Raw genomic sequence first — 16,690 nt, 5'->3', positions numbered from 1 at the left:
AAAAGCATACGTGAGAGTCCCGTGGTTAGAATATTAAGAGTGAAGTTACCAAAAATGCCCTAGGCCCACCATCTTGTGTTCTTTAGGATTCCCACTTTCAACTTTTGGGGGGAAATAATACCCCCCAAACCCCTCAATGAACTTCATTCAAAGGACGGGAAGTCAGTGGCATATTTTATGAGAGCCCTGCGTCACTTTTGCATCACGTAAATTGGCGTTGGTTGTTGGGGGAGGGGTGGCGGGCACTCTGTTTTGGCACCAGTGCTTTTTCCTCATCATACTTTCATTCAGAGCAAGAGCGAAAAAGGCAAAGAATGGAGATGGAAAGAGGAAGAAAAAGAAAGGAAAACAGTGATCAAGGGAGAAAACAGGGATGCCAAAGACCCGGCAAGAGTGAGAAAAAGAGGCAGGAAGAGTAAGGTGGAGTGAGAAAGAGGCATGAAAGTCAAGACCTGTCAGCCTTTCCATTCAAAGATAAAAGGAGCAAATGTGTATGTTGGTGGAATAAAGAGGCATGAGATGGAATGAAGATGAGGCAACCTTGGTATTCATGAGATAAAAGCAATAGAAACTGTAGGGTGGTGGAAGAAAGAATCACGAGGTGGGAATTGAATAAAGACCATGCAGCCTGGACATTCGTCAACCCCGGTTTTCATCGGTGTCGAGGCGAGCTCCTGAGAACATTTATGGAGCCCTGCACTCGCTACTTCTACAATTTCAACACTGTTGAAGCTCCCAGTATATCTGTGAGGAAACATACAGGCTCTCTGATATGCAAATTTAGTGATGTAATTTTATTAAAAAAACAACTGCTCCAACTCCATCTTAATACCATTGTCATGAAAGACGTGGCTGGACTCGGTCCCATTGGGATCCCACGGACACCCGCTGCACAGATCAGAGGAAACATGGCGTGCGTCACAGAAAACACATTGTGATACAACCAAAGCACAGGTGACATTCACTTCATTCCTGGAATCGATAAATAGGGCGTACAAAATGTCCTCCCAGCACTGGAACAGGACCTGTACACTCCAGTGTGTAGGTTAAACCCTTAGCAGTTGGCCCTACCACCTCTTGGATGAGCCAAGAGTCTCCAGGGTCAGAGTTCAAGGTAATAACCGCAATATGCCCTTGAAGGTCCAGTCACACAACCATCCGTTGTGCGAACTGGATCCCTTTGTGGTTGAAAGAGCGCCTCCCCAGGGGTCCTGAGGCTGGACTACAGCACATAGAAGTCATTGTTGTTGTTCGATAAGTCTGTGTATTGCTGCATGGCCAGGGCTGAGATATGCGGCCGCACGGGCACCTGGGAGTTGACAGTCTGAATCCAGTGCGTTCTCGTGCCGTTGGCCACCGGCTTGCAGAGATGGGTTTCCCATTTGGGCTTCTTGGCCATGCTGCTGCGGCCACTGAGTCTATGGCCATCCTCACAGTACGTAACACAACACTGGCATGCCTTGGCACCCTTCTGCCCGTTCCTAGCCTTGGCTGCTTGAGTGCGAGATGTGGCCCTCTCGGCCCTGCTGCGGGACCTTGACGTCGGAGGTGGCTTGCGTTGACCTTTTAACCTCCGCTTCCTCTTCTGGATCTGGTCCAGGCTGACATCCGACTGGGAGGAGCAGCTCTCGTTCCAGTTGGGCTTCGCGGTCAGGCTCCTCAAGGGCAGGGCCAAGTGCAGAGCCTTCCAGAACCTGGAGCTGGGCCGCTTGGACTTGTCTCCGTCCCACCTGATGACGGGAGTGGAGCTCTTCAGATGGACGATGCCAGGATGCGTGCAGTGGACGGGCTTGTACTCCACGATGACCATCTTGGTGCAGATGGTGTCTTGGCAGACCACGCCCAGCTTGAGCTCCAGCATGCTGAAGCTCTTCTCAGTCAAGTAATCGGGACTCAGGACCACGATCATCCTCCGGCTTTTCTGAATGAACGCGAAGACGTCTTCGACAGTATCTGGAGAGAAAACAGAAGGTGGATTAAATGAGTTATCTAGATAGATAAATTACTTCTTTTGATGAAAGAGAAAAAGTCTTGGACTGTACATGGGGAGGAAATAAAGGGTGGATTAAATTATTGATCTAGATGGATAAAGGACTACATTTGATGAGAAGAAGCGATATTACCAGAATGTTAACAAAGACTCTTTGAATTAAGATTTGTATACTGCAGTCTGTCGAGTAAACAACGCCACGCACTTCAAAGACTTGAGGAAGCGCAAGGACGTGAGAGGGCAGCACTTCCTCTGGGAGAACAAGTCTTTAAGAAATTGATCCATTTTTGGGCAGGATTGAGTGATAGAAAAGCCAATAGTGATAGAGCCATGTCGGTGGCATGCCAGACTATCCAGACATGTAACTCCCTCTCCTACCAGCCTTTCACCTCCTGTCCACTGGGAAATTAATACATTTCCCTACAAGTCAACTCAATGCAAATTCCTTGGATAAGGGTCTCTGTTTCCAAAGCAAAAAGTCAAAGGATGTTTGAATAATACTTAGAGCCCCAAAAAGAGGTTAAAGCATGCTATTGATACACGTGTTACTCCTGAAATTTGTACCGCACTTGAAGACGTGTACGCTAACCAGAGAGGTCTCATCCATCTTCTAATCAAGGCGTGGCATTGATCGCTCAGGTGAGGAGGTTCTGGTTATTCACCATTTATCAATCATCAATTGCTAACCTTTCTTCCATTTATGAGCAGACTTGACCCCCTCACTTGTAAACAGGTCAGAAGTGTCTACAGAGTCATTCCTTTGCAGATAATGAACTCCTGAAGACATGACATCATGTTTAGTTGACTGTAAACAATGGACATTCATACATTTTTTGAGCATATTCTCTCATTTGAGCAGTGGGGGCAATGGTAGCAGAAAACAAAATGTGGTGAGCAGACTTAAAGTATGGAGTGAGGCATGGGGTGGTGTGGTAAATAAATGAAGTGGGGCTCTTCTTCCAGTGGAGAGAGGGTACTTTATTCAGCCACAATTATGAGACACCTCAAAAACAGGGACTAGAGTTCGAAATGACAAGTAGAACTCCTACCTCAACAAAAATGGAAGCCAGACAGTCAGACTCTGTAATTCCAGGAGGTCATTAACATTCTACTGGAAGACCAGACTTTACAACAAGTTGGAGGAGGGACAGGGGGCGACACGGTGGGTCAGAGGGGGCACAAAACTGTCCCGTGGCATTGTGTGTTTGAGTGGTGGTGATTAAAGCAATACTTCTGGCCAGATTGAAGGAAACTGAAGGGCTGCAGTAATTGGAGGGAACCCATCATTGCAGCCAATGAAACAAGGGCCATTCTAAGGGCAAGTGAAGACATCTGCAGAGAGGGAATCAACGAGCCGCCATTGCACTCAGCGGTGGCATCTACGTCCATGCACTACAAAGGACGCGCACGTTTGGTGAAGTAATTTCCTTCCAAATTGTCCCTTTATTGAAAGATACACTCTTGTTGTTTCCGTTTAGTGACCCTAGAAGAACACTACACTTACCTGCAAGAATGACTACAACCTAATAATAATCAATAATCCATTGATTTGATTTGATTAAGGATTTGTAGAGCGCGTAGCTACCCTCGGGCGTCCCAGCGCTATCGTACCAGCTTGACCGTTCTCCTAGGGAAGGATTATTGGGGGAACAACCAGCTTTTCAGCAGTCTGCGGAATGAGAGCAGATTGTTTTCTTTGCGGATGTTGAGGGGGAGGTTGTTTCATAGCTTGGAAGCGTTGTAAGAAAAGCTGTGACCGCCAGCGCGTGCTTTCCTTATTCTGGGGATGCTGGCCAGCAGTAGGGCGTTCGGCCTGAGCTGTCTGGTGGTTGCGTGATGCTTGATAAGGGGTTTCAGTATTGGAGGGCCTTTGCCTTGTAGGATTTTATGGAGATGCATAAGGCTTTGAAGGCAATGCGCTCTTGGATGGGCAGCTAGTGCAGTGCCTTGAGGGAGGGTTTGGCTGAGCACCTTGGTTTCGCTCCCGTTAGTAGCCTTGCTGCGGCATTCTGGGCGTTCTGAAGTTTTTTTATGACAGCTATTGGTGCGCCCAGGTACAGGGCGTTTCCATAGTCCAGTCTCGATATAATAAGGCCATGGATCAGAATTTTCCTGGACTGGGGGGCGGGGGGGGGGGGGGAATAAGGGGGAGGATCTTACGGGCTGCCCTCATGAGCCCGAAGCAGGTGCCAGCCGTCTTTCTTGCTTGGACTCTGAAGCTAAGGTCCTGGACGAGCCAAAAACCCAGGCTCTTGATTTCTTGTTTGGGGGTGGGGGTGGGTGGGGGGGGGGGGGGGGTGCCCATGCTAGGTGGCCAGGCAAGGGTTTTGTGGAGTTTGTTAGGGTTGCCTAGGAGCATGATTTCAGATTTCTCTCCGTTGAGTTTCAGTCTGGAGTCGCACATCCATTTTGATATATTTTGCAGGCAAGTGACAAGGTTTTCCATGGATTGATCGGCCTGGTTGATGGAGTCGACTAGTCGTGTGTCATCTGCGTTCATGACCACCTTTATGCCGAATGGTGAGGCGATGTTGTCTAAGGGGGCCATGTAGACATTAAAAAGAGTGGGGCTCAGGGAGGAGCCCTGAGGGACCCCACAGTTCAGGGGGAAAGCTTTGGAGTGACCATAGCTGTCTGCCACTTGAAAGGTCCTATGTTCCAAGAATGATTTTAGCCATGCCAGGGCGGACCCCGAGATGCCATTTTTTTGGAGACGGTGGAGGAGGATGTTGTGGTCCACTGTGTCGAAAGCGGCACTCAAGTCCAGAAGGATCACTGCCACTGATCCTCCTGCGTCCAGGATGGACCTTGTTTCCTCTGTTACGGCCAAGAGGGCGGTGTCAGTCCCCTGACCAGGTCTGAACCCTGTCTGCGAATGGCGAAGGAGGTTGTTAGTCTCTAGGAATGATGAGAGTTGTTCATTTACAATTCTCTCAGCCACCTTGCTGATGCCTGGGAGGAGGGAGATGGGTCTGAAATTTGAGGGGTCCAGGTGGTCTAGGTGGGGTTTCTTGATGAGTGCCCGGACTGTCACACTTTTCCAGTTGATGGGGACTATCCCACTGGCGAGAGAGGCATGTATCAGCCTAGTGAGAAGGGGGATATGGGGGGGCTACTAGTTTCAGTTTACTCATGGGAGCTGGGTCGTCCGGGGATCCACTCTTCACACGATTGAGAGTGACCACCAACCTCTCAATGGAGATGGGGAGGAAGCCTTTCAAGGCAGGGGCTTCAGGGTCAATGGGCCTAGTTGGGAGGTCGGTTAGGGGATCGGGATTGGGGAAAGTCATTTTGATCTTGTGGATTTTGGATGAGAAGAACTCAGCGAGTTGGGTACATCTGGCGCCGGTGGGATCAGCGGCAGTCTGCGGTTCGGGAACCTTCATAAGAGACTTTACTATGAGGTAGGTCTCCCTGGAAGAGTTGGAGGCAGCTAGGATTTTCCCTTCGTAATAGGAGGCTTGAGTATTTTTTATTAGGGTTTTGTATGGCTTTATGGCAGATTTATAGGTTTCTTTGTTGTTTTGGTTCCAGTCTTTTCTCCATAGTCGTTCGAGTTTTTTACATCTTTTTCGGAGATCACGCAATTCCGAAGTGAACCAGGGAGATTTGAACGAGCCCCTCTTACTAGGAAGCTAATTGACGGGGAGAACTGCATCAAGGGAGAATTCTATCCAATCTCAGATTTGGATGTCAGCTAGTGAGGGGTCCAGGTTCAGGGTAGGGGTGGAGGCTATGAGCTGGCTGGTCCAGGCGTCTATGTCAAGTTTGTGCCACGGGCGCGAGGGTGCTTGGGGTGGAGGGCTGAGGCTGATTTCGTTGGAGATTGGAGTTTTGAGAATGATAAGGTGGTGATCTGTCCAGGGGATGAGTAGGGCTGGGGATGTGGAGAGTTCTGGGATATTAGAGAAAATAGGGTCCAAGAGATGGCCCTTATTGTGGGTGGGCAGAAGGTTTTTCAGGGAGAGGCTGAGTGCTGAAAGATCTTCTTTGAGGTCACCCGCTATTTTGTTCCCTGGGTCATCAAAATGGATGTTAAGGTCTCCTAGCACTGTGAAATTAGAGGATAAACAGGCTAGGGAGGTGGCGGTCTCCACCAGGGAGTTAGGGAACTGTCCTAGTGGGCCCGGGGGTCGGTATATGAGGAGACCCGACAGAGTTTTCTCCGGGGAGAAATGAAGGGAGAAGTGAGCGTTTTCACAGTTGAGAATTGGACTGTCCTTAACCCCTTAAGTGCTGCTGACGGCCAATGGTCGTCAGCAGCGCTACCTCCCCAGTGCTGCGCACGACCATTGAACGTCCATTCAGCACTAGTTCTAATGGACAGCGCAGCACTGGGGAGAAATGTTTACACGCAGCTAAGGTGTTAAACTGGCAGGTGAAATGAGCTTTGTTGATTATTGCTAAGCCGCCTCCTGATCCTTGAGGTCGGTCTAGATGTTTGATTGTGTAGCCCGGTGGAAGGGCTTGGACTATGTCTGGGTCGGATGCTGAATTGATCCATGTTTCTGTGAGAAAGAGCACTTCTATGTCGTTGTTCAGTATTAGGAGGTTTATATCGGTGCTGTGCTTGGGGAGGGATCTGCAGTTGAGCAGACCCATTTTGATTATCCTAGCTTTAGGGGGTGAGTGGGGAGTGAGTTTGTATGAGCAACGGCTGCATTTGTTGCTATGCTCATCGGGAGAGATGGAATGAAGACAGGGGTCTAGGGTGCGCGTTGCCAGTTTCCGAAGTGTGTCTGAAGGATAGCTAATAAGTGGTGGGGTGGAAGAAGCAGGGGGACTGTGCCCTGGGCTCGTTCTGGCACGGACGAGCGCAGACGGGCTTACCTTTGGCGCGCCCGCAGCCATGAATAGAAATAACAGAAGCAAGATGTGAAATAATTAAAAACTGTCTCTATAATGTTAATCGTACTATTGTCCAATTCTATAACCACGTCGTAAATGCCAGTGAGCTGGATACACCTAAAAGATTGCATTTTAAGCCCAGATTAGCCACAAGACCCTACAGTTGCATACTATGTCTAGTGATTGCAATATATGTATGAGCCTTTGATTCCATTACTCATAGGTAGGTCAATCATACAATATATACTAACCCTACTCAGACAATGGGCAACACCATGCTCCTGCAGGTTGACCTTTGGTCCCACATCAGTCAACAGTTTCAGTCACTTTCAAGTCATGGGAGCCCCACTCAACCAGGAGACTCCACCCCATCCCAAGATGGCCACCGCAGGTCCGTAAACAGAAGAACAAAGTGCGGTGCAGCTGGTCCGGAGGTGGTTAATCCAAGGGACAAGGCACAAAGTCAAAGGCCCTCCTGAAAGCAGTTTTCCAGTCTTGGTGGCAGAGAGATTGGTTGTATTTTGGAACAACGAGTTCCTCCACAACAACGCCCTAAACCATGCGGTCTGTACTACCACCGCACCTCAACAACAATTTTTTTTACCATGCATTCTTTTACCACAATTTTTCGTGATAAAGGAATGCATGGTAAAACCACCTTCTAAAATCTATCCCCAACCCCTCCCACTCCCTAAAATCTACCTTGTACGCCCCCCACCTTCCACCTCCTCAAAACTTACACAAACCCCCAACCTCCTAATAACTAACACTAACCCCACCCACCCCTAAACCTAACTTGAACCCCTCCCACTCCCTGAAAACTATCATGCACCCCCACCCCTAAAAAACGATTACGAACCCACCTTTAAAACTAATTAACCTTTCCCACACCCTAAAAACTAACGTGAAGCCCTCCCACCCCCTAAAAACTATCACTAACACCCACCCCCGTAAAACTAATACGAACCCCCACACCCTTAAAACTTAATCAAACCACTCCCACCCCCTTAAATCGATCACAAACCCCCAACCCATAAAGAAATAATACGAACCCCACACCACCCCCGTAAAAAAAACACTAATACCCCCACCCCTTAAAATCTACCCCCAACCCCTGCCACCCCCTAACAACTAACATACGACCCCCTTCACCACTCACCCTTCTTACCTCTCCTGTTCCTCCAACGCTTCTCGTGACTGCCCATCCCGAACACTAGACCGTCTTCGCCTGAACCACGTATGTGCATGTTTCAGGCTAAGTCGTTTGTGCAAGGCGTAGTTCGGCTTGCTTGACTCCGAAACTCGTTGTTCCAGAGTCGTGGTAAAGGATGTTTTCTAGCGAGATTCACTTGGAGGAGTTTTGGCAGACCATGAATGGCCAAAGGATACTTCTTGATTGGAGATGCTGATCAACCTAGATCTTTCCTGAGGGCAGGTCCATGTCTGTCTGTTCATGTGTTGAATATGGAGATACAAGAGTGGAAACTAGAGGACTGTTTGAAAGTAGAAGAAAAAGAGAACAACTAAAAAAACACACTCAACTGTTTGAGATGAACAAGCGGTTTGGGGGTAATTTGGAACTTGGTTCCTAAGATAAAAAAAACTATTTAAACAGAAATGACCAGTCAAGAGCTACCTGCTGGTGGTGAGATGACAAAGGGGTTGTCATCTATGCCAAAGACAGCTGAGCGATCCGATAAATCTTGGCATAGATAGGGCTGCTATTTGGCCTGAAAGAGCAAATCTTATTTGTAAACAAAGTCGCTTTTATCAAGAGTGTGCAAAAGTCTAAATTTAAATAGCACATATATTAAACATGAAAAAATTAGCTATAGGTAATCATGCTTAAATGTTATAGGCCTACAAGTGAAGTAAATAAGTACTGATTTAAGTTAGCCTAACTGCCGATGTCATGTTAACTGAAAATAATACATTAACAGTCAGAGGCCTGTTTTTTATGTTGAATCATTATTTTCCATTAGATGTTTTATTTTTGCTGTAGATGTTGTAACTTTCCAGAAGTCTTCTATTAGTAAATAGACATTTTTTTGTATTAGGCAACGGATAGTGAGGTTCTCATCAGGAGGAGAGGAGGCAAAAGGAAGGATGATTCATGAGAAGAACAGTCTGGACCTCAGAATGTGAACAATTTAACTTTTCAAGGACTAACTTCTAAAGACTATTGTACGAGTGTGAGAAGATGGAGAGTTCACCTATTCTCAGAAGTTTACTACAATCCTATTGGATAATACAGGTGACGAAAAGACACTTGTTGCCATTTGGAACGTTGTGTGTTTTTATTGGTGCGTGTTCCTAGAGTAGTAGATGGATTCCTTCCCTTACTCTTTGGCTGAATACTCAACTTTGAGTTTCTTATACCTCTCTTTATGGGAGATTGCTTAGCCTATTTTTATGTCTTCTGATTTATATCTGAGAATATTTTCCAGATTATTATGCAAAGGCGTTATGCTTATGCACGGATTCGCTCATCAGAACTCTTCAGTATCTAAAGATGCAACCTTATTTTTAACTTATTGCAATAGATTTAGATTAGGGAACTTTCTTTATGGAACACACTTCCTGTATTATATTATTTACTGTTATCTTGACTAATATTCTATTTTACCTTATATTGAAATATCCAATATTGAATTATGTTCATTTGTAATGCGGATGCTTAAAAGCCTTATTCTTATTGAACGCAATTGAATAAAACGTAAGACATTGAAAAATAAAACTAACTCATACAAAACTCTCTTTGTTGATTTTTCTAAATTCATCAACAATTTAATGCATTACTGGATTGATGTAGATTATCGCTCCTTTATACTTTTACATGTCGATGAACAAACATCCATACGACCTGTGGCGAGAAGATTAAGGTACAGAGAACCCCACTCCATTGGTCCTTAATACCAACCTTATGCCTTAATAAGGATGAATATGCCTCTTAAGGATCTGATGGCCCCCAGGCCCTGGGAGACCCAGGGGGTGCTCACTGACAGCCCTGGGTACTTTGGGTACATAGAGTAATGAGAACAGTGGGTGAACACTTCATGGATCAGAAAAGCCAATGGCAAAGGGACCCACTACCAGCAGGTAAGTGTGATTGGATAAAGGCCTCAGGGAGGAATCTGTGCCATAGAGAAGTTGAAGCAGTACTTTGCCATATGTATTTTTAACTGGTTATACGACAGACTTTATTTAATGTGCTGAAGAACAAACTGGATTTTAACTTACATTATGCATTTTTCTAGAGGAAAAAAATGTGTTGAAGACCAAAGGAGGCATTTCTATGAGCAGTGGAGGCAAAAGATGTAATATTGAATTAGGGTCAGTTTAAGCGATGTGAGTGACATCCAAAGAGTGAGGCGTATTTGGTGGAATGGAACTTGTGTCTAGAAATAAAGGGGAGGATAGAAATATTAGAGTGGATAAGGTAATACTAAAGAGAGTCATGTTCTCTCTAGTTATTGAATACAATCTTAAAGTTCTGCCAAAAACTGCTGCCAACAGTAGAATGGGCGTCAGTGCAAGAGGACACAAAACGCCGGTAAATGGCTTCTGCAAGAAAGATTCTGAAATAATCCTTCTAGTTAAATAGAGTTTCTTTCTTTGACAACGTTTATCCTATATGATTTCCTAGTTCACTTTTGTGGATGAGCGCCCCGAATAAGACGGGCATCATTGCCTTCACCAGCTTTCGGGTGATCCGCTTTGAGCTTCTCCCAGTCATCTGAAGCGGTCTTTATGCAAGAACTTAAAAAAGATTCCCTTGCTAATAAAAAGGAAGAGATACAGATTTTAATGAGTGAGGGCACTATACAGTTTTCAGTTGTACAACAGTTCTTCGTGCCTTACCCATGTAGGCTGAAGGACACAGCCAATGTAAAGCAGGAGAAACTAAAATAATACTCCTGTGGAATTATCCGAAAAGTGACTGACACTATCTTGAGCTCAGGGTTCCTGAGTCTAAGACGCCAGTGACTGAAGGAGGAGGAACCTAAGCATATAGGAATATGTAGAGAATACAATGTGTTTGCCATGAATAGTGCAAGCAGCATTACATGTCAAGGATGACAAGCATTGACCAAGCCAATATGTCTCATCTTTATAATGCAAGTGCCAAGCTACTGGCTTTGCCAATACTTGTTTGTAAAGCATAATTGAAAAAATAAAAAAAAATAGAAAACATTTTGAAAGACTGGAAAAGCAAACAGATCTTAAAGTATCTAAAATATGCACTGGATTACATTTTTTCAATATTCGTAAAGAGCATTGTTTATTTTTCAAATTCTATTCATGCAACAAATTGTGAACAGAACTGAAAAACCCTGTTGCACATGACTGATCCTTAAACATAACACAGAAGGCTGGCTGCAGGTACATTAGAAGAACAAAAAGGCGTTCAGAGGCTGTGACTGAGTGTCAGAATTCAAAGGAACAGGCTTGTCAAGACCTGATTTACTTTCAACAAGCCTCGAACTGAAACAAACGCTGCAGCCATTGGGTGCTCTGCAGTGCTCCATGGAGCGGATTTATGGGTCTCCAGAAGAAGACATTTATTTTCCAATCACAATAAATACACCTTCTGCTTCAAACGCCATCTGAGTGGGTGGAGTAGCTTCCACCCTCGTCCAGCACCAATAATGCTTCCGGAGTGTGCCAAGGCTTACACTTTCATGCAACATGTGGAACGCAGGAGACAAAAAAATCAAAACAACCTGTTAAAGACTCCTCTTTGGTCAATCCCTAGGTACCCCCTTCCATGGCTTTTTGAAAAGCTTTCCCTAGAAGCAGGAAGTGATGGATCTCGTCTAGATATAAAACTTCCTGGTGAAGCCGTCCTCAACATCCGGTCAGAGGTCCCTTCAGATCCTCGAGTGAGTCTTGGGTGACTTCCTGTTAAGTGAGAGTGACCGGTTTTCATCTGATTGCGGTTGTCTGCACCTTTCCTGTAGTGTAGCTGTTTCCGTTCCAAGAGTCATTCTTTTTTCTCCTTTATTTTTCCATGTTTGTGTTGGGTCTTTCCTCAAAGTTCTCTTAGATGGGACCTTCCCCATGCCCATAAAGGCACTGTAGAGGGGACTTCTTTCCTTGAGGTCTTAGTATTCCCTGCTCTGGCCTTGTAATTTCTTTTTTTACCTTTGATATTATATATTTCGCTGGGTTCATCAGCCACGGTTTATGTTTTGGGAGCTGTTTATTGCAAGTCTAATAATATATAAATCGGTGCATGATCTGATATCCTGGAAATATGACTGGTATCTGCAGTCACTTTGGGAAATGCGGCTCCGCGCAGCTTACTTTTTTTTAAAAAAGGAAATCCATGCTCGACCCTATGCCTTGCGAGTTGCCAAACAGAAGTGTATCCTCTGGTGTGGGGTGTAAAAGACGTCACGGACCCAGTGACCCAGGCTTCCATCAGGTCGTTAAGGGTGCCCCTGGCACAATTCTTTCTGCTCTCTGGGGGGCCTCTTCCGTCTGTAATCGCGGCCATTGTCACATTCCAGCCACCTGGGCCATCATTTTATAGCGCCCAAAGGGTCTTGTGACCTAGTGTACTCATATAGCGGCCTGTGTTTGACCTCACGGTCACAGGTTCAAATCCCGGCGGGCCCTCTCGCCATTTCATCCTTCTGAGGTCGATAAAATGAGTACCATTGAGTTCGGTAACCTTAAACATCTGTTATTCAGCGCCAAGAAGCCTCCGGGTGAACGGGCTCTTTACAAATACACTCGTTATGTTAGTAAGTAACCTTCCTGGAGTGAAGCTTGTCAGGTTACTGTTTCCAAGGCTGAGTCTTGAATGTAAGAAATGTCAGTTTTTTTAGTTCTAGGTAAGTGGAGACGTTTTTCTGCTCAACATAATTGGAAAGTTCAAGTGACAAGTTCTCGAAATGATAACTCTTGGCAAGAAAGCGATAACTCTGGCTCGATGGGTAAATCAGATGATGTGGGTGTCATGCTGTGCACAGTTTAGGTCTGGACTGATCTCTTCCTAGGGTGGCACAGGGGAGTAATTTTCCTTTTAAATTCTAAGATTATGTTACTGGACATTGAAGTATCAGCAAATGAGGAAGAGAGATGTAATTACTCTGCTAATTAGCATCCCCCACACAAAAATGGAAGAAAAGCACTTTGATGCCAAAGAGGGGTTTATTAGTGTGTATCAGTGCTCCTAATCTGCATCTCATGAATAATTGCATTAGCCGCTACATTCCTTGTTTGATGATCAGATTAACATCTTTCAATAACGCGCAGCTGTGTTATTAAAAATGAGCTGGCGCGCGCAGCCCTGCGTGTTTGTGGGTGGCGCTGGTGAAGTGTGTGGGAGGTGCAGCTCCAGGGGGTGGGCTCTGGAGCCCACTCACACTAGTTGTTTGATGGGAAACACGGATCTTGTCAGCAAGATCATCTAGGACGCGTTATATTCATCTGGCACACTTTATGTTACGCATCATGAAAACCCCCACTGGGTGCCCAGGTGCAGACCATGGCCATGAGCCGAAACGCATACACATAAAATGCGACTTTCCCCGTGCAGGTGCCAAATGTGGCCTGTAGGTAAAAACAGGATTTACGCTCTGCTTGGGAGGTTCCTAGCATCTGCACATCCCAGGCTAATATGCACCCTTCAGGGGTAGAACTCTAATTTGCTAGGTGGCGGAGTCCGTGTGCCTTCTGAAAGCCTCCCACATCTACATCAGTAATATAATTAGGGCTCCCGGTTTTATGGTATTTTTTTTTTTTTTACATTTCCGTCTGTATTTACCCATATTTATTCTTTGCTAATTTTATCTGCATTTATCCAAATTTATTTTGGGTTTTGTGGAAAAACGAAGGTGAAATTAGAAAATTTCCACATTTATTTAACCGGTAAATATGCCCTCATGCTTGAATGCCCACGAGGTTTCAATGCTGTGAACACCCGCACAAGATAAATCAATGCACTTATAAGAAAATAAACACATTTTTGTATCAACCTTGTGCATATCTACTGCGGCTAAAGGCTCTTTACTAAAAGTAATTTCTTTTAAATGCCCCCTTACCAAGCAATCCATACAGCTATTGGCCTGGCAGTAATGGCAGACAGTATTTAGAATTACTCAAAAAGCTACCCAATTTCCAATTTTATCCACATAAAAAATTAATGCATTCAAGAAAATATCTGTATTTATCTGTAAAAATCAGTAAAAACAGAAAACAGGGAGCCTTAAATGTAATGCAGGGTAAAGTAATTTCCTTGATTGTGTGGAACCACACCCCTATGCAAATGATGGAACTCCAGGCTATGATCACATGATCCCATGTCATATAATGAATCACGCAAGTGTCTGCAGCTCTTCTGTAATACCAAAGTGCCCGTGGGTGCAAGTAACACACATGTACATACAATACTATCCTGGGGGGGGGCATTGATGTTTCCCATCAGACCGTGCCTCTGACAGCTGGTAAGGATGGCGTTGAGACAGTTACTTAGCTGGAAATCCATTCAGTCAATGGGATGACGGCGGAAGAGCACAACATGCCGAGCAAGAGGTTCACCAAGGAAGAGGGGAGCGGCTCATAGTGGCTGAATGTGGGAGGACCAGGGACACAGATGCGCCAAAATGTGAGGGCTAACAGAACTGACGTCATGCGGCCTTGGTGGCCAATAACAAGGCAGGTTGACCCCTCCTCCCTCAGCCCTTTGATTGGCTGCTAAGAGGGCCAGGGAAGGCCATAGAGTTTAAATTGCAAAAAGTAGTGGCAGTGGTGTGACACAAAAGACTCAGGGGCCCCTGCAGCATGTGATTAGGGGCCCCTGAATCTCCCATGGGCCATATCGCACAGACATTCATTGGCATTGAGCTGAAGGCGGGACACCCCCGGTTTATTTCGGCCCCCCTACTCCTAACGTGTATTGGCTGCAGGGACCTGTGTTACCCCCCTGAGTAGTAGCCCTGTTTGATTTCGGTCTTTTCCATCTTTCAGAGTCCTCGGGGGGGGGAGTGGTAGCCTCTGCAGTGCCAGCGTGCCATTGAAGGAGCCAGGGCTAGTGGCTGTTGCACCTAATTGGCAAGTATGTTATGTGTATTTGTAAAGCGCACTCTCCCCCGCGAGGGTATCCTGGCAGTATATGTTAAGTGTATTTGTATAGTGCACTCTCCCCCGCAAGGGTATCCTGGCAGTATATGGTATGTGTATTTGTAAAGCGCACTCTCCCCCGCGAGGGTATCCTGGCAGTATATGGTATGTGTATTTGTAAAGCGCACTCTCCCCCGCGAGGGTATCCTGGCAGTATATGTTAAGTGTATTTGTAAAGTGCACTCTCACCCCGCGAGGGTATCCTGGCAGTATATGGTATGTGTATTTGTAAAGCGCACTCTCCCCCGCGAGGGTATCCTGGCAGTATATGGTATGTGTATTTGTAAAGTGCACTCTCCCCCGCGAGGGTATCCTGGCAGTATATGGTATGTGTATTTGTATAGTGCACTCTCCCCCGCGAGGGTATCCTGGCAGTATATGGTATGTGTATTTGTATAGTGCACTCTCCCCCGCGAGGGTATCCTGGCAGTATATGGTATGTGTATTTGTAAAGCGCACTCTCCCCCGCGAGGGTATCCTGGCAGTATATGGTATGTGTATTTGTAAAGTGCACTCTCCCCCGCGAGGGTATCCTGGCAGTATATGGTATGTGTATTTGTAAAGCGCACTCTCCCCCGCGAGGGTATCCTGGCAGTATATGGTATGTGTATTTGTAAAGCGCACTCTCCCCCGCGAGGGTATCCTGGCAGTATATGGTATGTGTATTTGTAAAGCGCACTCTCCCCCGCGAGGGTATCCTGGCAGTATATGGTATGTGTATTTGTAAAGCGCACTCTCCCCCGCGAGGGTATCCTGGCAGTATATGATATGTGTATTTGTATAGTGCACTCTCCCCCGCGAGGGTATCCTGGCAGTATATGGTATGTGTATTTGTAAAGCGCACTCTCCCCCGCGAGGGTATCCTGGCAGTATATGGTATGTGTATTTGTAAAGCGCACTCTCCCCCGCGAGGGTATCCTGGCAGTATATGGTATGTGTATTTGTATAGTGCACTCTCCCCCGCGAGGGTATCCTGGCAGTATATGGTATGTGTATTTGTAAAGCGCACTCTCCCCCGCGAGGGTATCCTGGCAGTATATGGTATGTGTATTTGTAAAGTGCACTCTCCCCCGCGAGGGTATCCTGGCAGTATATGGTATGTGTATTTGTAAAGCGCACTCTCCCCCGCGAGGGTATCCTGGCAGTATATGGTATGTGTATTTGTAAAGTGCACTCTCCCCCGCGAGGGTATCCTGGCAGTATATGGTATGTGTATTTGTAAAGTGCACTCTCCCCCGCGAGGGTATCCTGGCAGTATATGGTATGTGTATTTGTAAAGTGCACTCTCCCCCGCGAGGGTATCCTGGCAGTATATGGTATGTGTATTTGTATAGTGCACTCTCCCCCGCGAGGGTATCCTGGCAGTATATGTTATGTGTATTTGTATAGTGCACTCTCCCCCGCGAGGGTATCCTGGCAGTATATGGTATGTGTATTTGTAAAGCGCACTCTCCCCCGCGAGGGTATCCTGGCAGTATATGGTATGTGTATTTGTAAAGCGCACTCTCCCCCGCGAGGGTATCCTGGCAGTATATGGTATGTGTATTTGTAAAGCGCACTCTCCCCCGCGAGGGTATCCTGGCAGTATATGGTATGTGTATTTGTAAAGCGCACTCTCCCCCGCGAGGGTATCCTGGCAGTATATGGTATGTGTATTTGTAAAGCGCACTCTCCCCCGCGAGGGTATCCTGGCAGTATATGGTATGTGTATTTGTAAAGCGC

At 46.1% G+C, this 16,690-nt stretch overlaps 1 protein-coding gene across 1 annotated transcript in view; it reads right to left on the bottom strand.

The window, feature by feature from the left end:
• Positions 1-781: 781 nt before the first annotated feature.
• The window catches only part of IL1RAP (interleukin 1 receptor accessory protein), a 305,541-nt gene continuing 289,632 nt past the window's right edge, over positions 782-16,690 (bottom strand). Inside the window, exon 11 of the mRNA XM_086944629.1 lies at positions 782-1,953. Within this exon, the coding sequence (XP_086800755.1) occupies positions 1,223-1,953 (731 nt within the window). The 3' untranslated portion in view covers positions 782-1,222. The remainder of the gene's footprint in view (positions 1,954-16,690) is intronic.

This window comes from Lissotriton vulgaris, chromosome 11, assembly GCF_964263255.1.
Source record: "Lissotriton vulgaris chromosome 11, aLisVul1.2, whole genome shotgun sequence".
Lineage (NCBI taxonomy): Eukaryota > Metazoa > Chordata > Amphibia > Caudata > Salamandridae > Lissotriton > Lissotriton vulgaris.
This window is presented reverse-complemented; position numbering and strand designations above follow the sequence as displayed.